Source organism: Cibotium barometz, chromosome 26 (assembly GCF_041138505.1).
Source record: "Cibotium barometz isolate CiBa-2024 chromosome 26, ASM4113850v1, whole genome shotgun sequence".
In the NCBI taxonomy this organism is placed as follows: domain Eukaryota; kingdom Viridiplantae; phylum Streptophyta; class Polypodiopsida; order Cyatheales; family Cibotiaceae; genus Cibotium; species Cibotium barometz.
In genome coordinates this window covers 12,250,770-12,277,182 of record NC_141071.1, presented here as the reverse complement: position 1 = coordinate 12,277,182, position 26,413 = coordinate 12,250,770, and the positions used below count along the sequence as shown (strand labels likewise).

Sequence of the window (26,413 nt, the reverse complement as noted above, 5' to 3'; positions counted from 1 at the left end):
AGAGGATCTATCTTTGGCAAAAATAAATAAAAACCCACCACCATATCAGCACTTAAACATTATTCATAACATCAACTCTTGAAAAACTCAAGGACCAAGTCTCCAAGCTTACTTGCATTCCTCCAACAAAAGAAAATGAACCATGCGAACGCTTTTTCAGCTTTGTGGGAACATTGCTGCTATTCTCTGACTGTTGTACGGCCCTTTGCTTAGCTTTCTTCCTGGCTAGAGCTGATTTAATTGCTCCAACAATCAAAGAACCATACCTTGCATGGCAGAAAGTAAGAAGATCCAATCATGCTTCTAGGACACCAATCCTTTAAAATAACTATACAACAAAGAAAAAAACATGCAATTTGTTGTGCCAGAAGAATGCCTTTAAAAACCCTTCCAATTGTCATCAGCTATAATGATTATTGGATTTTTTATAAAGTTGCACTGAAACTATACAGTAGACTATTTTGCACATTAAATCAGATGAAAAAGAAATTGGAAGACACAATCTTAGAAGTTGGAAACAAGCCATTGATTGGCAAGCTTACAGAATTGTTGGAGGGGCACATTCTTCACATGTATATGTGGGCAGGACCCATAAAAAGCAGGCCAGCAATATGATTCTGTTCACTCCTCCAAGATGAACCTTTTGAAGGGATTGTGACGGTGACAGCCGAGGGGAGTGGGGCCCCACATGCTGTGGCTGTAGCATGCAAGGTCCTCACATGCTACAGCCACTCCTCCCCTTCTCCCATACCCGCAGCTCCTGGGTGGCTGATTGTCCCGCAATGGGGATGCTTCAGCTCGAGTTTTTTCCACCCAACAATGGTATAACGTATTAGAGAGAGAGAGAGAGAGAGAGTTATACTAAATCGTCTACAAAAAACCCGAAGGCCCTATGAGACCATGAATAGCACAACGATACCATGGGTATATAGTGCCATGGAAAACTACATGAAAACGTTCTATAAGCCTCCTGCTGGCAGGTATGGCTATGGTGAGAGCATGTCATGTCGTTGAAGAATCTCATGGATCTATCTATGTGGTGGAGATACTTGGTGCTCTATGGCAGTGGCGCCTAGCACGTAGGATGGAATAGGCCTGCCAGCTTAGGACTCCTCTAGGATGCAAATATGGCCCCTGTGTATGGTTGATATGAGATGATGTCAATGCAACGGTGTCGGCATGGGTTGCTGGTGTGGATGCGCATGCCGTGAAGAAATCAGTGATGAATCTTTGGGCAACATCTTGTATGGGCTGGCCTTGTTTCTCAGCATGTCCTCTCAATACTCCGTCCCTATGTCGTATGAGCTCTATCAGGTAGATCCACACACCTCGAATTGCATCACCCATGCAATTTGAGGTCCGAAAGAGAGTGAAATCTCCCCCGTATCTCATATACATTGGGCATGTCAACATATAGTGGGCCTTGTCCTTTACCTCCCTATGGTGCATACTCTGCATATCCGCTCCTCTCGTGGGATGTTCTCTGTTGGAAATATTGTTCATCCCCAATATTTCCATCCCCAGATGGACTCCCTGCATGCTTGTATCTGGCCCATTTATGAGGCCCTTGTCCTTTACCTCCCCTATGGTGCATACTCTACATATCCGCTCCTCTCGTGGGATGTTCTCTGTTGGAAATATTGTTCATCCCCAATATTTCCATCCCCAGATGGACTCCCTGCATGCTTGTATCTGGCCCATTTATGAGGCCCTGCATTACAAATTTTATGTAACTTGGTTGAACACAATGCTAATCAATACACTTAAATACACTAAGATTTGAAGGACACTTGCTCAAATACAAGAAGTAAAATTGCTGAATTTGACAAGAGACACACAATGAGCCGGAACGGCCGACCCCTCCCTTGAGTAAATTGTATTACTATTGGAGAAATTCAATACATAGCTTCACGGGCATCCATTGCCAAATCCTCCATGCCAATGCATATGAAATTCAGCATTTAGAAAACAATGGTATGTTGATGTAGATCACCAAGGAGCTGCCTTGATGCCCGGCCCGACTTCAGTGCCCATATTCTCTACCATTGGCTCTATGTTCTACCAAGCAAGGTAGCAACATCTTCAAGAGCACATAGGACAAGAGAAATACTACACAGGGCGGCTAAACAAGGAGTCCTGCCCTTCTACTGAGTAAGTAATGACAACACATTGTCCAATTAGCTTACCAGTCTTCATAGAAGTTGTTGCAAGCGGAAGCCTTCGCGTTGGAAGCTTTAGAAGTGTTGATATCTTCGATTTGCCGCAATCCTTCGCGACAAAAGTCTTCAAGAGGATGAAGGGAACCTTGGGAAAGCTTCCCCTATGGTTCAACTTGAGAAAGGAAGGCTGAAATTAGGGTTTTCAGCAAAAAGACCAGAAATTACAGCAAAAATGAGAGCTGTTTTGCTGAATTTCAGTCATTGGGAGTGAGTAGGAGAGTGATTAGCACTTGGAAACACTCTTGGAGGCTTGGAAAACACCCTAGCAAGTTGGGTATGGCTATGGAGAGCTTGGAAATGGAGAGAAATGGTGAAAAAACAGAGTTTTCAGCCTCCAAAAATCCTCATGAAGAGAAAACACGAATTTCTCTTAATAAGTAAGTGAATTGGGGTCCAATCAGGTGAAGGGACATGGGGAGATGCCCATTTATGAGTAAAAGGGGAGGATCGGGTCCTGGACATTGAGTCTTGTCCGCCTCGGGACTTCAGTGAGTGTGAACTTGGAAGAGGTCATAATTTATAAGTGACTTTTGGGCGCCCAAACTTTAATGAAATGGGAACGCACTCACTTATAAATATTGGCTAAGTCCTAAGGGCTATTTGAGCCTAGATCGGGAAATACTTACCACCTGTTCACATGCCACACAACCATGTCAGCAGACAGTTTCACGTGCACGGTTCACGGGCGGGCGTCCCCTTACCCGGAACTACACATAGGTCATGCAGGCATGAAAACAGCATGCAATTTCATTTGCAGGCAAGCACATAAAGATGCTATGCAATGCAGCATTGGCATGAGCAATTTCCGTTCATGAAACCATATAAGACCAGGCGTTTCCAGGCAAGTATATGCAATACCAGACCCAGTGGAAAGCCAATCCTCCAGGCGTTTCCGGGCATGTACACAAAGGCACAAGTCCCAGCGGAAAGCCAAGTCCTCCAGGCGTTTCCGGACATGATAACATCAAGTCCCAGCGGAATATCATATCCAACTATACAGCATGACACGTGTCAATCACCTGCATAGGCATATTCCATAAGCCATGGACACCAATCCAATATGTACATAGTGTGAAAGCAAGAGTGAACCATTTGGGTGGCCAAATCCAATATGTACATAGTGTGAAAGCAAGAGTGAACCATTTGGGTGGCCAAATGGTGAATTTGGGTGGCCAAATGGTGACATTCCCCCCCGCTTCTAAACAATTGTCCGCAACTGAAATGCATCCAAATATGTCTGAAGCACATGCGGGCAATCTTTGAAGAACTCTTCATCTACCCATTTAGCATCAATGGGAAGATAGTTCTTAAACTTCACAAGGTAACGCCTCACAACTTTGCCTGCAGCAAGCTTGCGTTCCTCGTGATACACAATCTGCTCTGGCTGCAAGATCTCCTCAAGCTCATCCACTTCTGGTGGATATTCAATGACCATTTCACTGGGCTCCGGCCCTACATACTTGCGAAGGAGACTCACATGAAAAGCATTGTGTATGTGCCAATGACTAGGTAATGCCAATCTGAAAGCCACTTCATTGATCTTCTCGATCACTCGAAAAGGTCCATAGTACCTGGTTGCAAGCTTAGGATATGCACCCTCTTTGCCAGGCCTCTTTGCAAGTCTTGCTTTCTCAAATTTCAGCAATACCCAATCATTCTCTTTAACATCCAATTGCCTTCTATGCTTGTCGGCAGCCTTTTTATGCTTGTCTTGTGACCTTGCAATGGCTGTCCGCACCTGAGCAAAAGCAGTATCCAAGTCTCTTACATACTCATCAGCTGCAAATATCTCATCCTTTGTGCGAAGGATGGGTGGCAAAACCACCTTACCATAAACAATCTCAAACGGGGCCTTTCCCGTAGATGCATGCACCGTGTTGTTGTATGCAAATTCCACAAGCGGTAAGTACTTCTCCCAAGAAGACTTCTGATCCGCCACATAACATTTCAAGAGATCCAACACGGCTGAATTTGCAGCCTCACTTTGTCCATCCGTTTGAGGGTGATAAGCTGATGAGAAGTCCAATTTGGTGCCCATATTATCAAATAAGGCCCGCCAAAAGAGACTTGTAGTCCTGGGATCTCTATCCCCCACAATGAACTTCGGCATTCCATGATGTTTGAACACTTGTGCAAGATATATTTTAACCATATGCTCAGCTTTGATGGTCTTTTTGACCGGCAAGAAATGAGCTTGCTTGCTAAACCTGTCCACAATTGTCCAAATTGCATCATTACCCTGTTGGGTACGTGGCAAGTCCATAATGAAATCCATTGTAATACTTTCCCATGGCTGCGTGGGAATAGGCAATGGCTGAAGCAAACCTGGTGCCTTTTGCCTATCAAATTTGACCTTTTGACAGGTGATACATGCACGTACATGTGCCTCTATGTCCTTCCGCATACCTGGCCAAAAGAAATACCGCTCAATCATGTGCGTAGTAGGCATTATGCCTCTATGACCAGCATATGGAGGAGCATGGCACTCATCCAAAACCTTTTGCCTCATGTCAGACACCACACATAGGCAATTATCTTTCATGAGATAACCCTCTTTGATCACATATGAGGCATGTGCATGACCAGCCATCAAATCAGCCCAAATAGTGGCAAAATCAGCATCCGTATGATACAAATCACGCATGGTAGACAAGTCCCCATGAGAGGCAACCGAGATAGCTGCTACATACGGCTTTCGTGACAATGCATCGGCCACTACATTCTTCTTTCCCGGGGTGTGCAATATCTGAAAATGAAACATAGAGAGGAAATTGGCCATCCTCATATGCTTCTCTGACAATTTAGTTTGAGTAAGAAAATATCTCAAACTCTGGTGATCTGTCTTCACAGTGAAGTCAGCCCCAAGAAGGTAATGTTTCCATATAGTATAAGTGCATGAATTACAGCCAAGAGCTCTTTCTCATAAATGCCAAGAGATAGCTCTGCATCATGCAATCTACGACTCTCATAAGCCACGGCATGTCCCTCTTGATTAAGGACAGCCCCTATGCAATTTCCAGATGCATCACATTCCACACAAAAAGGCTTTTGCAAATCTGGAACGATCAACACTCGACCATGAGTAGTTGCATCTTTCAATTTGAGGAATGCATCTCTCTCTACATTAGTCCATTTGAACACGGCCTTCTTCTTTGTCAAATCATGTAAAGGAGAAGCAATCCATGCAAAGTGCCGAATGAACCTGCGGTAGTAAGAGCATAATCCAAGAAAACTGCGGATCTCATGCACCGAACTCAATTCGGACCAATTCCGAATTGCATCAATCTTTGCAGGATCCATCCGCACTCCATCTTTGGACACAATATGCTCAAGATAATGTATCTCTCACAAGAAGAACTCACTCTTCTTTGCATTTATGAAGAGTTTATGCTTATGGAGCTCTTCAAAAACAATAGCCAAATGAGCTTTATGCTCTTCTTCGGTCTTCGAGAAGACTAGTATGTCATCAAAGAAGACACCTGTAAATTTCCTGTACCCACGGAATATGCGATCCATCATTCTATTGAATGTAGCCGGGGCATTTGTAAGACCAAAAGGCATAACAAGATACTCATAAAGCCCAAATGCTGTCCTGAAAGCAGTTTTGTGTACATCCCCAGGCACTACACGCACTTGATGATATCCACTCTTGAGATCAATTCAGCTAAAGCATGCCGATCCATCCAACTTGTCAAGGATGTCGTCTATGCGTGGAATCGAAAACCTATTCTTGATGGTAAGCTTATTCAAAGCTCTATAATCCACACACATACGAAAGGATCCATCCTTCTTTTGAACCAAGAGGACGGGTGAACAGTATGGGGAAGAGCTTGGCTGAACCAAACCCTTCTCTAGAAGCTCATTCACTTGCTTCATGATCTCCTCTTTTTGGGATGCACTTACACGATAGGCTGGCCTATTAGGTGGTGAGCTACCCGGCACAAGATCAATGCGATGATCTTCCGGTCGTACAGATGGTAACTCATCAGCAAAACAATCATTGTGCTCTTGCAAAAATTTCAGCCTATTATTACTAAGAGTATTTACATGTACATTATTTTTCTCAACATGATCTCGTACAAAAATCAAGTACGCAAAAACACTCTTTTTTATTACTTTCTTAATTTGTACATAAGATACAAGGGGAATGGTATCACCCTCTTCACCAGCATCAATTACATGTTCTCGGCCTTTATGCATGAAGGTGATCCTGTTAGTCTTGTAAGCCTTGCACGGATCAATACGTGTATGCCAAGGCTTTCCAAGCAATACATCACAGCCATTCAAAGGCGCCACAAGAAAATCCTCATGATCCACATAGCCTTGAATGTGTGCGCAACTTGCCAAAAATAGGCATGACCTGCACTTCTCTACCAACAAAGGCAGCCCCTGCTTCAATTTGAGGACCCATGTCCTCCACTTCAATACCCAAAGCAGCTGCCATCTGAGTGGATATGAAATTCTCCGATACACAATCATCAAACATGAACAAAGCGGGTTGATCTTTGAGCTGTCCCCAAGCTTTACATACAACCCTATCTTTGCTATCATGTGAAGTGTTGCCTTGCACATCCAGAACCATATGCACATTAGGCTTCGGTACATTAGCATTTTCAGCTTTGTTCTTCTTATTTGGGCATGCTCTTGCCATGTGCTCAGTGCTGCCACAAGTAAAGCATTTGCCTTCACGCATATATTGCTCCTTCTTCTCAGCACTAAGACCAAAGTTTGCCGGCTTATAAGGGCGCTTGTTAGCAAACTTATTTTCAGCTTTTGGACCTAATTTGGCTTGGTTTTGGTCCCTTTTAGGTGGCTGTCCATCATTTTGCAGGTTTTGGACAGCCCTCTCTTTGCCTTGAAATGAGGGTTTAGCCTTATTGGATCGACTCAATTTGAGTTCCAATTGCTCGGTGGCGGTGGCGGCTGCGATTAATTGGTGTAAGGTATGACCAGGATACATTTGTAATCCCGCTTTGTACACGGGTTGCAATCCCGATTGAAACCTTCTCTTCCTTTCCGCCTCGGTGACATGCATAAATGGAGACACCTCCAAAAGCACTTTCCAAAACTTTTGTACATATGCATTTACCGATTCCCCTCATTTTGCTTTACCCAATCCCACTTCATTATCTCATTCAATGCATTGGGAGGCAAGAATTGAGCATAAAACCTCTCCTTGAACTCTTCCCATGATCTAACGGGATTCGGTGAGAGCTTCTCCGTGAGCCACCAATGGGCAGCAGTGCCTTTCATGAACATGCTTACATGCCGGATCATGGATTTCTGAGTGAAATCCTCATCACTGAAAGCAATATCACACTGGGCAATAAAAGCAAGTGCCTTTGATGCATCGTATTCCCCATGATATGTGTCAAACTTTACAGATTTGTCTCCGGCTTTGAAGTCACGAGACTTTGATGCATGTGTGTGCATCTCAACATGTTTTCCCCCATGTTTGTCCATTGGGACAGCTCCTGTGAGGACTGGCATCATTTTTGGACCAAAAGGTGATGCATAAGGCATAGATACATGTGCCCTGTAAGCATGAGGAATGGCTGGCCCCTCAACATGCATTGATACATTTTCAGCCATAACTTCTCCCTCACGAGCACACTCGAAGGCATGAGTGGCATGAGAGATACGCGGAATACCTGCACCAACAGAAAATTGCAGCCCATGTTGCATGTGTTGTGCATGTACATTTTCAGCCGGCAATGGCATTTGACATACATTTTGACCACTGCCATAAACATTGTATCCTTCACGGGCTACATGAGGTATTCCTGCATGGCGTGAAGTCACTGATTGTTCCTCTCCCATCGCATGGAGGTTCATCCTCTTAGACATAAGTTCTTGTTCGGGCACCAGTGGGGATTCCAAGACATGTGGGATGGTTGCCTTTTCTGCATAGGCATCCTCGGTACGAGCCAAGTATGCACGTGCTGCATCCCTCGGTTGCATGTGCAACTCTTGAGCAATCATTGCCATTGCATGATCCATATAAGATTCAGCTTTCTTGGCCTTCAAACGATCATGTACCAATGGATCCTCGCGGCGATAGAGATTCAATTCTTCTTGTTGTGCAAGGTTGATGTGTACGTACTGTACGTTGTGTATATGTACGTACTGTACGGTGTTCCGTACAGTAAAATTTTTTATGTACGTAAAAATACGTACCATTGGCAAACAATAGGACATTCAACACCTTTCTACATTTAAGGTACATAAAAGTTTGAAACATTCAAGAATCAAAATAAACCAATTTGCATGTAGTATGTACTAATTTCAAAACACACATCATATACTTGACACAATGGCTGTCAAGACAAAATAGACGTAGAAAGGCTCATACTAGAGCATACAAATAACAAATGTCTGATGTCAACCTAAAAGGCTCATACTAGAGCATACAAATAACAAATCATAAATGTCTGATGTCAAGAGTCAAGACTCAAAAGTAAAAAACACTAAGCAATAACAAAGAGTCTCGACTCGACTCTCGAGACTCTACTCTCTGAATCTCAAAACTCCTCATCGGATGAGGATGATGACACTCCTGAAGAGAGCAAGTCCCCATCTGTCAGGACGTTGCCCTCTTCATCATACTCTGGCTCTGCCATCATACTCTGCTGTCCTGGATCATCATCCTCCGTAGGCTGAATGAGAGGAACAGCCTCATTTGCCCGTCTCCGAGGAGTACGGACAGGAAGCTTTCCTCGCCGAATGGTCTCTCGTCGTGAAACTTCTGGACCTGCATCTCGCCCGACTAACGGGAGACTGAGAACTCGCGCACGTGACCTCGTCACACGTCGATCCACACTCTCCAGCTCTCTGTGCAGCATGCGAATAATCTCCTCCTGATCGTTTCTCACAAGCTGCTGCTGCTGCTGCTCAGTCTCCTCTGCACTCCCCTCCGAGACCAACTTCAATTTTGATGGATCTGTCTGTTAAAAAACAAAATGCAATTCAGTGTTCACATTATTAACAGCGTAGAAAGTAGTAATTAGTAATTACAAATATTCGCTTGTAATATGTATAAACGCTAGCCCAAAGTTTCAACTTTCTAACCTGCTTGGGTGTCCCCAAAGCGTGGTAATCTCGCACAAGCTTCATATTTGCTCGGCAGTAGACCAATCTCTCTAGCTGTGCAGTGCTGAGTCGATTACGGATCTTGGTGTGAATTAGCGAATAAGCGCTCCAATTGCGCTCGCATCCACCAGCAGAGCAATCCTACATGTCACATGTGCATTGTGACGTGTCAATGGTGACAAATTACAATGGACATTGGACATGGTCATAGACAATAGACATTGATGATAGACTTTACCTGTGAGAGGACACGTAAAGCGATACGAGTGAGCTTTGGAAGACCTTGTCTTCCATAACTCTGCCACCATGTAAGAGAGAACTTCGTTGCCTCCGGCCTCAACGCCACAGCTCTAGTAAAGGATGACCCTAAATTATTCTCATAGCTTGCGAGCTCTGCATCAATGTCCAACTGCTCATCCTCCTCGCAAATCAAGCCAATGTACGCATCCTTGCCCTGTAGTAGACTCCTGTCATTAAAAAGAGTTGGCTTCTTGTAGAAAGGATGAAGCAATGCAGCCATCGCATGAATGGGCCGACTCATAAATGTCCATCTCTTGTCTACAATAGCCAAGATCTCTTCCCGACTGTAAAAGCATTGACGCAACATTAGTTAACAGGCTGAATTTTGATTATAGTATTTACTATTATACATTATAGTATTATACTAAATATTTAATAGACTCTAGAGTAATCATTGCAGAAGCAAGTACATACCGATCAAGCGTCAGTGATCTGCAGCCTCTGATGTGTGTCTTCATCTCTGAGAAGAAATGATAGACTAGGCCCATGGTGGAGCCCTCCATGTCTGTGACACGCAGCAACACATAAATTGGCTGCAACGCTACTATCATAGCCTGCACCTCCGACCAAAAGGACTCATCAAGCACCCGCCGCTGTATGTATCTAGTGGACTCCTCCTGTGCGTGATGCATCTCTCTCCACTTCGGGTCCACTACTGTCTGTAGAAGTGGATCCCTCACTGCATAGAGTCGCTGCAACACAAGATACATATATGCAAATCTGGTCTTCAAGGGCCGCACCATGTCAAGTGTACTGTGACTCCTAAAGGTAGCCAATGCCTTGTGCTTTTTGCGGAAAAAGTAGTCATTTTTGTGGCATCGGAAACAATAGGCAACACCCATGTTAACTTCCCAATGTCCTCCATCAACAAGTCAAGACAGTGAGCTGCACATGGAGTCCAGACAATGTTCTTAAACTCTGCCTCAATCATCTCACCCATAGCCTTGCAATTGGAGGCGTTGTCAGTAATAACCTGCACCACATTCTCTGGGCCAACCTCAAGTATAGCTTGCCGGATGTGCTCATAGATAAACTCACCTGTAATCCGCTCTCCAGCCTTTCCTGCATCAACAGCACGCAAGAAGTACGTGCCAAGGCAAGACGACACAAGAATATTAATGATGTGTCGCCTACGAATGTCACTCCAGCCATCTGAAATGATGGTGCACCCAAACTGCCCCCAACCTGCCTTCACTGGTACCAATGCCTTATCTATCAATGCTTTCTGCTCCTCAAGCGTAGTGGTCCGCATCTTATTGTATTCCAACCCCGACCAATCCTCTGTGTGTCCAACCTGGGCTATGGCTCTGACCATCCTCTGCCACTGCTCAGTCCTCAAGACATGAAAGGAGATGTTGCACTCAATGAGAGTGCGAGCAATCTCCATCTCAGCCACTTTCTGGTGCTCCTTCACCCAAGAAAGAGAGGCAACTCGAGAAGGCAAGGTAGTCTGCCTTGGTGCATGCATCTCTCCATCATCCTCCACATAGTCCTGCTGCTCATGCATGGTACGAGCCCTCTTCCTACTGCCAGTGGGCTGCTCCTCCTGAACCTGTGAAGAACCACCCAAGTCTCCCAAGAGTGCATCATGGAGAGCATCCTGTGTCTGTTGACTACCTTTCACCTTTTTCCCTGCACCCATTGCTGGAAAATTCTCAGCAATCAACTTATCCCTAATGTCCTTTGGTACTGCCTTGCACCCTGCACAGTTATTGGTTGTGCCAATGCCTGTCAAGTGCATAACGACGCGAGAAATGGTACTGGTGAGCTGAAAGTTGCAATACTTGCATTGCCATCGTCGCGTGCCAGATCCAGCTTGCCCTGGCGTGTTGACAATGCGGATCACATTGGTGTGCTCTTGCCAATACGGGTTAGTTGGCTTAGGCATGATGGCTCTTGAGACTTTTGTCTGCACCTGCCAAGTGCGCAGCACATATGCAAGAGAAAGAGATAAGACTCAAGACTCAAGAGGGAGAGAAAGAGAGAGAGAGGAAGATGCTCAGTTTACCTACACGCACGCCTGGCGGCAAATTGCCAACGCTGTGGTCGCCTGGTCTTTTTCGAAATCTTTCTGCTCTCGCCTCTCTGTAACGCACGCTCTCTGGAGTCCAATAATTAAAGTTGATAGGCCTAGTATGTACCCAAAGGCCAGTCGCCAGGCGGGCGCCCATTCATACACGCTCGGCGATTTTCAGCCTAAAAAAACCCACACGTACGGATCGATCCGTACGTGTACGGATCCGTACAGTACGGCCGTACGGTACGGATCAGATCCGTACGTACGTATATATCAACCATGTTGTTGTGCATGGAGAAGAGCCTGCATACGAGTAAGTTCAGCCCTCAAAACTATGGACTCTTCTTCTTGCATCTTCTCTTTGCCACACGGGACGGCTGTCCCTATTGTGCACCACATGAGTTTGCTCATCCTGTAAAGCATTGGAGGCATGCATTTCATTGTCCCTGCCTCTTGTATTAGCATCTCCAACATTCATTGTATGGCTGTCCATAATGTTCTAAGTGTAGAGATAGCTAGTGTTCACGGTGATCGTCTCTCACGATAGAAGTGAAAGAGAACCGTATGCTCTGATACCAATGTAACTTGGTTGAACACAATGCTAATCAATACACTTAAATACACTAAGATTTGAAGGACACTTGCTCAAATACAAGAAGTAAAATTGCTGAATTTGACAAGAGACACACAATGAGCCGGAACGGCCGACCCCTCCCTTGAGTAAATTGTATTACTATTGGAGAAATTCAATACATAGCTTCACGGGCATCCATTGCAAAATCCTCCATGCCAATGCATATGAAATTCAGCATTTAGAAAACAATGGTATATCGATGTAGATCACCAAGGAGCTGCCTTGATGCCCGGCCCGACTTCAGTGCCCATATTCTCTACCATTGGCTCTATGTTCTACCAAGCAAGGTAGCAACATCTTCAAGAGCACATAGGACAAGAGAAATACTACACAGGGCGGCTAAACAAGGAGTCCTGCCCTTCTACTGAGTAAGTAATGACAACACATTGTCCAATTAGCTTACCAGTCTTCATAGAAGTTGTTGCAAGCGGAAGCCTTCGCGTTGGAAGCTTTAGAAGTGTTGATATCTTCGATTTGCCGCAATCCTTCGCGACAAAAGTCTTCAAGAGGATGAAGGGAACCTTGGGAAAGCTTCCCCTATGGTTCAACTTGAGAAAGGAAGGCTGAAATTAGGGTTTTCAACAAAAAGACCAGAAATTACAGCAAAAATGAGAGCTGTTTTGCTGAATTTCAGTCATTGGGAGTGAGTAGGAGAGTGATTAGCACTTGGAAACACTCTTGGAGGCTTGGAAAGCACCCTAGCAAGTTGGGTATGGCTATGGAGAGCTTGGAAATGGAGAGAAATGGTGAAAAAACAGAGTTTTCAGCCTCCAAAAATCCTCATGAAGAGAAAACACGAATTTCTCTTAATAAGTAAGTGAATTGGGGTCCAATCAGGTGAAGGGACATGGGGAGATGCCCATTTATGAGTAAAAGGGGAGGATCGGGTCCTGGACATTGAGTCTTGTCCGCCTCGGGACTTCAGTGAGTGTGAACTTGGAAGAGGTCATAATTTATAAGTGACTTTTGGGCGCCCAAACTTTAATGAAATGGGAACGCACTCACTTATAAATATTGGCCAAGTCCTAAGGGCTATTTGAGCCTAGATCGGGAAATACTTACCACCTGTTCACATGCCACACAACCATGTCAGCAGACAGTTTCACGCGCACGGTTCACGGGCGGGCGTCCCCTTACCCGGAACTACACATAGGTCATGCAGGCATGAAAACAGCATGCAATTTCATTTGCAGGCAAGCACATAAAGATGCTATGCAATGCAGCATTGGCATGAGCAATTTCCGTTCATGAAACCATATAAGACCAGGCGTTTCCAGGCAAGTATATGCAATACCAGACCCAGTGGAAAGCCAATCCTCCAGGCGTTTCCGGGCATGTACACAAAGGCACAAGTCCCAGGGGAAAGCCAAGTCCTCCAGGCGTTTCCGGGCATGATAACATCAAGTCCCAGCGGAATATCATATCCAACTATACAGCATGACACGTGTCAATCACCTACATAGGCATATTCCATAAGCCATGGACACCAATCCAATATGTACATAGTGTGAAAGCAAGAGTGAACCATTTGGGTGGCCAAATGGTGACATTTTATCTGCTATCTTTGCACCATTTTTAGGTGCCCTTTTTAAGCATGTTTCAGCATTTTATGGATTTTTGTCTAGGTCAGCCTGTAGGACCTGGCCGACCAGCTCATGAGGACCTATATAAATAGGTGCCTCATTCCCACATCATTTCATCTCTGATTTCAGCCCTGACTTGTACATACCAGCACTCACGGGCCTCCCTCGTGCTGTACCTTCATTCATATTCAGGTTCTTGATCATCTGCAATCTACTGTCTACACATATGCTGTTTTATTCTCTATTTTCAGATTTACAGCTGTAGCACATATTTCTCACATGGTTATCAGAGCCTATAACTACTCTAGGACCTACGCTTTCCTTCATGAACCTGTTGTTTACAGATTTCAGAACATAGAGACCTGCATTTTCAGATCTGGGAGCTGCGTTTTCTCAGTGGTGCTGCATTTTCTTCAATCAGGCTGTGTTTTTCTTCACAAAGCTATGTTTTCAGCATCTGTCATGCCATTAAACCTTAGAAACATTTTCTTTTCTCCCCTTCTGGTTTTTTCCCACCCTCCCACCCTACATTCCTTCTTCTTCATCCTCATACTAACTGTGCTCAGTTGTAGAGGAGGTCTAGCTGCTTCTAGCCCTATTTGAAGAGGAGGATATGGCTTTTGGAGATCAATATTCTAACTTCTTTGGACTTCTTTTCCTTATCCCCTACTTCTCAGGCTACCACTTCATCGGTAACCTCTCCCTTCACCGCTTTGGTGGTCCCCCCATCCTTTCCTGCAACCACTTCTTCTCTTGTTTCTCCCCTCCAACTGAACCTCTCCCCTTCTTTCTCTCATGTTCCATCCTACACTCCTCTCCAAATCAGTGATTCACACACAGAGAATCAGTAGCACTAAATGGTGATTGATGCTCACACAAAAAGGATTACTTAGAATGTGTGGAGCTAGGGAGTTGACTCCATAATATCAAAATACAATAATAATGATGGTGTCCTTTCACACCAGATATCCAAGAGGAAAACCCAAAGGGAGAAAAGTGCCCTTGGTTACCCCATGTTCACATGTGGCACTACTCATAGCATATATGCCAATATGCAAGACCGGACGACATCAAAGTTCTGGTTAGTTTTAAATCATCTGCCATAGTTGCCATGAGACCATGGCACTATTGAGCCGTTTTTGGGGACCTTCCTGTGGTTTTTTTCCATTGTTGTGTTGAAAATCGATGCTGCACCCTTGTCATTGTCACTGTTGGTGATGGGTTGCTCTATTTGTAAGGCCCCTTGTATGAGGAGTAGCAATTGTGTTGAGCACTCGGATGCCTGCTAGTCCCAATTTAGACACTGGACGTTGGCCATGTGTGGCCATATGGTTGCAAGACATCTTATGTAGACTTGGCACCATGCCAAGTAGGATGCATGTTAGTGCGGGCCGATTTGCCACACTATTGGGTAGAAGGAGATCTTCTTGGACCATTTTTTGCTTGGGTTGCAGGGCCCGTTTGGGCACCTAGATGGCCTCCATGGGTTTGGAAGTTGCACAGATGAAGGTCTCAGTTGTAGTCTAATATGGTTTCTAGTCGAGTGATGTGTTCCATTTGGTCCATTTGGACCAGTTGTATGGTGGTTAGCATTGGCCGACCTACAATATGACTAATCACGATACTATATATAGACTAGTTCCGTAGTCCTCATTTCATATAGAGATCATTCAATTTAGATCCATCTTCAGTGCAATAGTGCATCCTTATATGTGCATGACATACTTCGTTGAGATCTACATAGATTGCCTTCAAAGCTCCTTGCTGGAGCATACGGGTGGACAGATGCCATCAAGTTTGTAACTTTGGTTTGCAACAGTAATTCAGCATTATTCTCCATATCTCTTGCTTCAAGTTCTCTGTCTTGTGATCAAGTTCCACTTAGTGTAATTTCTTACATTGTATCAACGCTCAAGTTCTAGATAGGCTTGGGGCCAAGTGGTTCTCTGGGAGAAGATTTGAAGAAATGTTACAACTTGCGGCCGCAAGGGCATGACCACCCCTGTTTGACGATGGGAAGTTGGATGGAACCAACTATACACTCTGGAAGTCCAAGATAAGGTCCATTTTGGATTCTTATGAGCTGTGGGAGGTAGCTACTTGGGGATCAATCAATACTATCAGATCCTACTCTTGCCTTGGTGTGGAGGAGAGCATATACTCGTGTGCCATTGTCACCAGCGTCTTTGATTCTGTGATGACTCTGATTTAGCACACGACTACTGTGGCAGAGGCTTGGGTGGTTCTACATAACTAGTATGAAATGACTAATTAGACACGATGCAAAACCTTGAGAATCAACTAGCATCAGAGAAGCTTTGTGATGGAGAAATAGCTTAATAGCTCATTACGCGGATCAAGAATGCGTACTTTGTGTACTCGTATGCGTACAGTACCGTGGTGTACTGCACTATACCTAAAATACGCAACCACTATGTCTTGAGGTACATGCAGATCCACATGTCACACGCTATGCACATTGCGATTAGTCAGCTTGGAGTATCCTCCCACCGCATATGAATAGAAACTAGGAGAGCCAAGAACATCTCACTGCGAGTAGAGACTAGGAGAGCAAAGAACATCCCACGAGAGGAGCGGATAAGCAGTGTATGCACAATAGGGGTGGTAGAGGGTGAAGCCCACTATATATGTTGATATGCCGAGTGTATATGAGATACGGGGGAGATTTTACTGCCTCTTCCGGGAGGGGTTGAGGCCATTGGGATAGGTGATGTAGAATGAGGGCCAAAGATGCATCGGGATGTTCCTGATAGATCTTACATGACATAGGGACGGAGTATTGAGAAGACGTGTTGAGAGACAAGGCCAGCCCATACAAGACATTGCCCAGCGATCCATCACTGATTTCTTTGATTGCTTATATGCAAGGGGAAGACAAGATGGCCACTGTCAGACAATCTTACAGTTGGCTCCCAACCCCATAATGGGTGGTATGATGAGTGCGGGACCAAATTACGCCGTACGTGAAACAGAGCTCGGATGGATCACAATACTTGAGATGCAGCCTAGCTTTCACCGACTCATCTGGTGTTGAAGAGGGCTTTCCTTACCAAATGAGAATATGAATTTTATCAGCTCTTCTTGAATGAAAACAATTTGGAGGCTTGCCACATTTTGGATGAGAGGAAAACCCCCACCCCCATTAGAGACCCTGTCATATGGAAGGCATATGGAAGGCAACTTTATGATGTGCCAGATCAGCCTATACCACAGATGGCACACATCCCAAGGCCCACATTATCCTATCTTTTCAACATTACGAATATCACGAACGCCCTAAAGAAGCTGCATAATGGGAGGGCAAGAGATCATGAGGATTTACGAGCGGAGCACTTTGCACATGGACACCATGTTTTAGCCCCAATTCTTGTGAGCTCGTTTAACAGAGCAATATGTGAAGGCTTCCCCCCTTCCTAGATCACCAACCCCTTCATTCCCATTAATAAAGCGGGGGACCCCATGAATCCCAATAACTACAGGACTATTATGATTGGGCGTAGTATGGCCAAGATCTGTGAGGTGATGACGGCATAATCGGCTCTATGGCAAAGTACTGGTGGGTCACAAGGCAGTTGGTCAGGCAGGTTTCAAGAGAAATTTCTCCACATTGGACCATATATTCACTGTACAGGCTCCCATAAGAGGAAGCATCATCATGATTGAAGCATGTGTATTGTTGCATTGTGGATTTCCGCAAAGCGGTCCCTCGATCCTGCCTCAATGGACACTTGTAGGAGCTCCAATTACCACATGATGCGATTTGGGGTGTGATGTCACTATATGAGGTAGTAACCAGCTGAGTGCACGCACCTAGCGGTCTCTCGGGAGAGATATGTAGCACTGTTGGGGTTGAGCAGGGCTGTCCGCTCTCACGTACACTATTTGGGCTATATATTGATGAGGTTGCATCCTTTGTGGACAGCTTTGGAGGTAGAGGATCACCTTTGGCCTGAACAGTGGTGTCTGTATTGCTATACGCAGACGGCATTGTCCTCATCTCAGATTTAGAGGAGGGACCGCAAAAACACCTAGATGCTCTAGACAAATTCTGCAGGGGAGAGAGACTTGTATGGTCAATTTGGGCAAAACAAAAGTGATGGTATTCAACACCAACCGCTTGACCACCTCACGACTATCCTTCCCATTCAGAGGGGCACGAGTGGGGATTGTGCCAAGATATGTATACCTTGGAGTCACATTTAAAGGCCCTGTGTTCAGAGTATGACAACTGCTGCCACTGACAGATTAGCACGAGGGCATGCCTCCCTGGCCCATTTGTAGAGAGAGTGTTTCCACGCACATTTTTAGGAACCCCGCACTAGTGTTGGCTCTTTGACACCTTCGTGCACCCAACAGCTATGCACATTGCATGGAGCAGTCGTTTGAACTTTGGGGACGAGAATTGGGGGAGAATGTGTGGAGTAATGAGAGGCTTTAGATGGTGATGCTATCACGTCGTTTCCCCATGACATAATACATGCGGAGTTTGGTGCAGCCCCAATGGTCATAGATGCTCTCTTCCAGACCATTACTTACATTCAGCATGTATACTCCCTGGAGAGAGACGGTCTCCCTCGGCTAGCACTAGTCTTCTATGCAGCTCTATCATGAGAGGGAGAGGAAGCACGTAGAGGCAGCTGAGACTGCCCTCCATCTCGTGGCGGCGAAGACAATTCCCACTTACCAAAGCAGGTATGGTACTCAGATGTAGTTGAATGGTTTCATGAACATGGATTGCAGATGGATTAGCTCCCCCCATTTCAGTACAATATTGACTCCCCACACCTCGACCTCTCATGATAGGAGATCAACCGGGTCATCCAGTTGGATCTACTCGGCTTACACATACGCCGGAAGAGGGTGTCCTCATCAGAGATAAGGACGAAATGTGAGTTCTAAAGAGATCATTTTCTGAGATGGATTCTAATATACCCCGAGATACATGCAGATCCACATGTCACATGCTATGCGCATTGCAATTGGTCAAGCTTGGAGTATCCTCCCATTGCATTTGAGTAGAGATTGGGAGAGCCGAGAATGTGAGAAATATGTGCTACTGCTGTCTATCTGAAAACAGAGAATAAAACAGCATATATGTGTAGACAGTAGTCTGCAGATGATCAAGAACGTGGATATGAATGAAGGTTCAGCATGAGGGAGGCCCGGGAGTGCTGGTAGGTACGAGTGCTGGTATGTACAAGTCAGGGATGAAATCAGAGATGAAATGATGTGGGAATGAGGCACCTATTTATATAGGTCCTCATGAGCTGGTCGGCCAGGTCCTACAGATTGCCCTGGACAAAAATCCATAAAATGCTGAAAAATGCTAAAAAGGGGTACCTAAAAAAAGTGTAAAAATAGGAAATAAAACATGTAGTGCAGGGCCTCATAAATGGGCCCGATACAAGCATGCGGGGAGTCCATTTGGGGATGAGAAATATTTCCAACACCTCTTTAGCGCAAGATGGGCGGACCAATGCCGACACGCTGCAGTAAGACCTCCAAAGAAGCAAGAGGGAGTGGATTGGTGAAGAGGTCTACAAGGTTGTCCTTGGTAGAACAATACACCAAGCGAAGAAGACCAAGTTCGATCCAACCTTGAACAAAATCATAATGCACTTTGATATGTTTGGATCGACCACGAATCACCAGGTTTTGTGCCAAAGCAATAGCACTCTGGGAGTGTGAGAAAATTGTGATAGGAGAATCTTGTGCACAGCATAAATGTTACAGAATCTTATGAATCCACAAAGCTTCAGTCGTGGAGAGAAGGTAGGATTTATACTCAGCCTCAGTAGATGAAGTCGCAACAGTCCTCTGTTCCTGAGACTTCCAAGAAACCATTCCAAATCCAAGTAGAAAACAATATCCAGAAGTAGATCGCCGAGAATCAACACAACCAGCCCAATCAGCATATGTGAATCCCACCAAATCAACTTGATGTGCCACGAAGATACCGAAGAACCCACAAATCAGCCTGCTAGTGAGATTGTCAAGCCGCAGAGGAGAATTGATTGAGAATACTCAATGCATAAGAGATATCCGGACAAGTGTTGTTGAAACTCGCGGTGGCGGTGCCCGGGGGACTAGGGCCTTTGACACACTTGTTGATACCATCAATGCATATTAAAACATTTAAACATGGCCACAGCCTTAACACATATCCATCATCACTTTGCATAAAACATAAAGCTGGACAAAACATCCACAAATGCTGAAAATGGAGCTTGCACGTGTGACACCGCACAGAGGCCGGAATGGGCCGACCCCCCCTTGGAGTATTTTATTACCCAAGGAGAATAATATCATGTACAAGCTTTGAGGGCCTTACTCTCCCCATGGGAGATGCCGGATTATCCATATACAAATGCCATAACACAGCCCAACACGAGGCTACCAAGCCGGAACATAGGCTGTAGAAATGCCGACCCAACAGCATAATCCGTATACCTCCGTGTGGGTACTGATTCTTTCCCAAAAACCACGGGTCTTCATACAATAGAGTTGGTACAGCAAGTACCACTCTCCATTCAGCCGGTACAGTAGGTACGGTGGCTAGTACACCGGTACGGTGGCTGTACAGCAAGTACGGTGGTTGGTATAGCAAGTATAGCAAGTACAAATGTTGGTACAACAAGTACAATGGCTAGAGCCTAGAAATCATAATAAATGATTGAATACCCTTGCCTTCAGTATTTCTTCCTGATGGAAGCCTCCAAAACAGTCCCCAACAGCCGGTATTTTTCATGGGCAGCCTTCAAGTGAGAGAGAAAGAGAGTAGCCATCATTAGGGCAGCCTGTAACGGTGGTAGAGGCTAGTGTGCAGCAAGAGAGCCTCTATTAATGAAGAGAGAGAGCTCCAATTTATAGATTTGGACCTCCCATGAGCTAAAATGGCAAGAGAAGGCTACAATGACAAGTGGAGAGCCACACAATAGCTGAAGTGACAAGTGTGAGGCCAGTCTCACTTTGATCCTTTTTCTAACAAGTGTCAGGCCACTTGTCTCACTTTGGTCCACTTTCTTGCCACATGTCCCAATCTAAGAGATGAGTCCTTCCATAATCTTTACCTCTAAAAATATCCCAACTGGTAGACATTCTGTCATAGGCACTTTGCCAACTCTTGGTATCTGCTCAATTCCAGATGTAATGACACGAACAAAATTTCCATCGGAGTCGGGCCAAAAATAGCAACTCTCCTAAATTTTAGGAGTGTGGTCCTTTGTATTCTAGGATAATCGCCCATTCCCAAAGCTTGTACTTTCCAAATATTTAGACATCCTGGAGTCCACCACACCCTTTTCATACTGGGAAATGTCCAGGCTGGTGACATCCTCCCCAGCTTCTTAAAAGTTGTCCGCAACTTTAAGCTTCAAGCCATATGTTCAATATATATTCATGTCCCATCGATTAGAGTCTCAAAAATCCAATATAACTGAAGAATCCATGTCCCAAAGAAATGGGCGAGACTAAATAAGTCTCCATAATACCAATATCAAAATCATGTCCCAAGATAAATGGGCGAGACAAAAACAGTCCCATAAGTCCAAATATCATAATCATGTCCCAAGATAAATGGCGAGACAAATCAGTCCCATAAGTCCACATTTCATAATCCATGTCCCAAGTAAATGGGCGAGACAAAATAAGTCTCCTATCAACAAGACATCGGTCCACATGACCCTTGGCATAGACATAAGTCCCGTCATGTCCACTTTACCACTTGCACTCCGTGTTGGTACTCTAACTACACACCTTGGATGAGAGGTGGGCTCAAGTAACAAGATAAAACAATCACTCGTCGCAGGCATAGATAACCTGGTGTTCCATAAGCATTTCTGCTACACTTAGTTTTTAGGCATTTCGGCCACCAATAGTTTGTAGGCATTTCGGCCACCAACTCACACTACCCGCTCAAGTGCCCATGTTCCCTTCCATCTGCTCTCTATTGTTCCACCCACACATGGTAAAAACAATCTTCAAGAGAGCACGTAGGACAAGAGAACACTACACAGGGTATGTTGCGCTTGTCACTACCCTTTGAAGTGCCCATGTTCCCTTCCATCTACTCTCTATTGTTCCACCCTCACAAGGTAGAAACAAGCTTCAAGAGAGCACGTAGGACAAGAGAACACTACACAGGGTATGTGAATCATGAGTTTCATAAGTCCAATGCATCCCAAATAAAGGGAGCCAAAAGGAATAATCCATCCCAGTAAAAGGGAGTCATAAACATAATCCATAAACTTGAGGATGGATCCAAATCCCTAGAAAAGAAGTCCAAGAATCCATAGACCTGTATACCATAACTCTTACCACATACTGTGTGCTAACCACACACCTTGGAGTAGAGGTGGACTTTATCCATAAAAGCATTATATCCATGAGATATCCAAAGATTTCTTCTCTATAAACTCGGACAGATTCGTCCATAGAAATTGCTTGTGAAGCCCAATATCTATATAAATCTCCTCCAAGAAAGAAATCTCCATGGATATAATCCATCCCAATAAAGGGAGCCATGAAAAGAATTCATAAATCCTTAGATCAACAAGCTGTCTACTGCTCATGCTCTTGCTCCATAAGCTATGAAGCGGCTGGCCATGCTTAACAGCAATGATGGTAAGTGTGGTCCGCACTCGAGATCTTTTCTCTTCCTTATTGATAGAAGGAAGCCTCCGCTTCCAAGAAAGCCTATGCTCTGATACCAATGTAACTCGCGGCAGCAGTGCCCGGGGGACTAGGGCCTTTGACACACTTGTTGATACCATCAATGCATATTAAAACATTTAAACATGGCCACAGCCTTAACACATATCCATCATCACTTTGCATAAAACATAAAGCTAGACAAAACATCCACAAATGCTGAAAATGGAGCTTGCACGTGTGACACCGCACAAAGGCCGGAATGGGCCAACCCCCCCCTTGGAGTATTTTATTACCCAAGGAGAATAATATCATGTACAAGCTTTGAGGGCCTTACTCTCCCCATGGAAGATGCCGGATTATCCATATACAAATGCCATAACACAGCCCAACACGAGGCTACCAAGCCGGAACATAGGATGTAGAAATGCCGAGCCAACAACGTAATCCGTATACCTCCGTGCGGGCGGATATTGATTCTTCCCCAAAAACCACGGGTCTTCATGCAATAGAGTTGGTACAGCAAGTACCACTCTCCATTCAGCCGGTACAGCAGGTACACTGGCTGGTACAGCAGGTACACCGGCTGGTACAGCCGGTGCGGTGGCTGGTACAGTAGGTACGGTGGCTGGTACAATAGGTACAGTAAGTACAAATGCTGGTACAACAAGTACAATGGCTAGAAATCATAATAAATGATTGAATACCCTTGCCTTCAGTATTTCTTCCTGATGGAAGCCTCCAATACAGTCCCCAACAACCGGTATTCTTCATGGGCAACCTTCAAGTGAGAGAGAAAGAGAGTAGCCATCATTAGGGCAGCCTGTAACGGTGGTAGAGGCTAGTGTGCAGCAAGAGAGCAACCTTCAAGTGAGAGAGAAAGAGAGTAGCCATCATTAGGGTAGCCTGTAACGGTGGTAGAGGCTAGTGTGCAGCAAGAGAGCCTCTATTAATGAAGAGAGAGGGCTCCAATTTATAGATTTGGGCCTCCCATGAGCTAAAATGGCAAGAGAAGGCTACAATGACAAGTGGAGAGCCACACAATAGCTGAATTGACAAGTGTGAGGCCACTTGTCTCACTTTGATCCTTTTTCTAACAAGTGTCAGGCCACTTGTCTCACTTTGGTCCACTTTCTTGCCACATGTCCCAATCTAAGAGATGGGTCCTTCCATAATCTTTACCTCTAAAAATATCCCAACTGGTAGACATTCTGTCATAGGCACTTTGCCAACTCTTGGTATCTGCTCAATTCCAGATGTAATGACGCGAACAGAATTTCCATCGAAGTCGGGCCAAAAATAGCAACTCTCCTAAATTTTAGGAGTGTGGTCCTTTGTATTCTAGGATAATCTCCCATTCCCAAAGCTTGTACTTTCCAAATATTTAGACATCCTGGAGTCCACCAGACCCTTTTCATACTAGGAAATGTCCAGGCTGGTGACAGTTGTTGAGGTAGAACAATGAACCAACTAACTGCCGGTACTCAGTAGAATCAACCAAAGGAGAATCATCTTCCTTTGAAAGCTTGGAACTAGGATCCATGGGACAAGAGAGGGGAGTACAATCTGTCAAACCATAAAGAGAATGCAATTTGCACACATACTTCTCCTGAGAAATAAAAATGCAATCATCGCGCTGCCATACTTCAAGACCAAGAAAGTAATGAATTAATCCAAGATCAGTCATCTCAAACTACTGTGAAAGCTCAAACTGAACATGAGTGACCAACTGAGAAGCAGATCTTGTAAGGATGAGATCATCCACATATAGCACAATGATACAAATATCACCATCATAGAGAAAGACATAAAGGTTTGAATTTAGATAAGCCCTCTCAAAGCCAAGAGAAATCAAAAAGGCATCAATCTTCTGATACCATACCAAGCACGGGGTGCCTGTTTGAGACCATATAGAGTCTTCCACAATAAATAAACATGATCTGTGTGTCCTTGAATCTCACATCCTGGAGGTTTCTCAACATATACCTCCTCCTCTAAATCTCGGTTCAGAAAGGCAGATTTAACATTCATCTGAAAGACATGCCATCCAAAATGAGCAACCAAGGCTAAAACAATCCGAATGGTGGTATACCTGACTGTAGGTGCAAACGTCTCATCAAAGTCCTCACCAGCTTTCTGAGCATAACCACGAGCAACAAGACGAGCTTTGTACTTATCCAAAGTACCATCTGAATGAAACTTGACTTTGAAAATCCATTTGACACTAATGACCTTCCGATGTAATGGGTGTGGAACTAACTCTCAAGTTTTGTTCGGCTCGATATAAGACATCTTAGCTTCCATAACCTATTCACCATTGCGGCAAAGCAAGGGCCTCCTCAAGAGTCTCCGGCGCATCAATATCGTGTAGGTTACCCATAAGAGCATAATTCACAGTATGACTGAAAGAAGCAAGCTAAGAAGATCTCCAAGGTACGAAAGACGAAGTAGATGCTTGAGAATGCAACTGGCTATTAGAAAGGCCAGAGTCCTGTAGTAATTTCTGGACCCATTGGGGTGGACCAGACCTCCATTGGGGTGGACCACACCTCCTCTCAAATCTGAAAGAAGAGAAAGGTACTGCTGCAGAAATGGATGCATCCAGGACAACAGTGGATGAAGAGGAAGCAACCAAATGTGCAAAAGATAATGGAGAGGTTGCAGACACTGATGGAGAAGTTGCAGGAGGCAATCCAGCTCTATGTAAGGGACTGGACACAGTAGCTGCAAGGGCTGAAACAAAGGGTACAATGGGCTGAATTGGTGCTAAAAACACCGGAGTCAATGTGGGTGTAGAAGCTCGGTGTGGTAGTTGAGAAAACTCTTCAATATTGGCTGGGAATGGGTCCAAAATCTGCTCAAAAGAGGTAGGGAAGAAGAATCAAGTCCAAATAATGTCTCATCAAACTGAGCATCTCGAGATATGATAATATCCTCCATATCCGGATCCCAAAACCGGTATCCTTTGGATCTCGAGCTATAACCTATGAAAATTATCCTCTTGGACTTAGGAGTAAATGTAGTCTGCTTCTTATCGGGGACATGAACAAAAGCAACACAACCAAACACACGAAGATGTGATACCAAAAAATGCCTCCTCCAGTGTCAACCCGTCAACCACCTCCTTCACAGTCCGATTTTTCCTCTCAAATACATTTTGCTGAGGAGTATAAGGAGCCGTTGTTTGCCATTGAATACCTTTCGATGCAAGAAACTCATCAACGGGTACAAACTCACCACCATTGTCAGTCCACAAAAATGATACTGTAGAGTGAGATTGATTCTCAACCATGGCTATCCAAGTCCTAAAACTAGCAAAAGCATTAGACTTCCGAGCTAAAAAACATACCCACACTTTCCGAGTAAAATCATCCACCAAAAGCATGAAGCACTTAGCCCCTCCAAGGGACTCAACCTCCATAGGTCCAACCAAGTCCGCATGTATAAGCTCGAGGTGTCGTGTAGCCCGATGTGTAGCCTCCTATGGAAAAGCATCTCTGTGATATTTACCCATCATGCAAGACGAGCATATATGTGGTAGTTGTTGGAGCTTAGGTAAACCAAGAACCAACTGCTCGGAAGGAATTTTCTGCAAAGCAGAAATAGGTACATGACCAAAGCGTGAATGCCACAAAGAGGTTTCATCAACAGAGACTAAGGCATGACAAGGAGAGAATAATTGATGGATATGAGAGTCGGATGAGGGAATCTGTGAGGAGAAAGTGGTGATTTTGTTAGAGGCCTCCATCATAAACTCCATTGGCCACAACCGAGAGTGTTTTTCTAGCAATGACCTCAACCACCTCATTATCAAAGTGAACTGAAAACAAGTTCTTTGAAAGCCGAGGCACATGTTTAGTTCTTTGAAAGCCGAGGCACATGCTTAGTTCCGTACGTCGTA

General features: G+C 44.7%; 3 protein-coding genes across 3 annotated transcripts in view; all 3 read right to left on the bottom strand.

Moving 5' to 3' along the window:
• Positions 1-26,413, bottom strand: part of HEMG2 (Flavin containing amine oxidoreductase family) — a 144,268-nt gene that overhangs the window by 75,387 nt on the left and 42,468 nt on the right. The window contains exon 11 of the mRNA XM_086820262.1: positions 113-266. Within this exon, the coding sequence (XP_086676388.1) occupies positions 113-266 (154 nt within the window). The remainder of the gene's footprint in view (positions 1-112; positions 267-26,413) is intronic.
• Positions 8,557-10,008, bottom strand: LOC147623676 (uncharacterized). Its single transcript, XM_086820261.1, has 3 exons — positions 9,547-10,008; positions 9,288-9,449; positions 8,557-9,163 (listed from the first exon to the last, which is right to left on the bottom strand). The coding sequence occupies exons 1-3, from the start codon at positions 9,913-9,915 to the stop codon at positions 8,741-8,743; spliced, it is 954 nt and encodes a 317-aa protein (XP_086676387.1). The 5' UTR covers positions 9,916-10,008; the 3' UTR covers positions 8,557-8,740.
• LOC147623675 (uncharacterized) lies at positions 10,156-11,901 on the bottom strand. The gene has a single exon (XM_086820876.1). It carries the CDS (start codon positions 11,494-11,496, stop codon positions 10,336-10,338), a length of 1,161 nt encoding a protein of 386 aa, XP_086677002.1. The 5' UTR covers positions 11,497-11,901; the 3' UTR covers positions 10,156-10,335.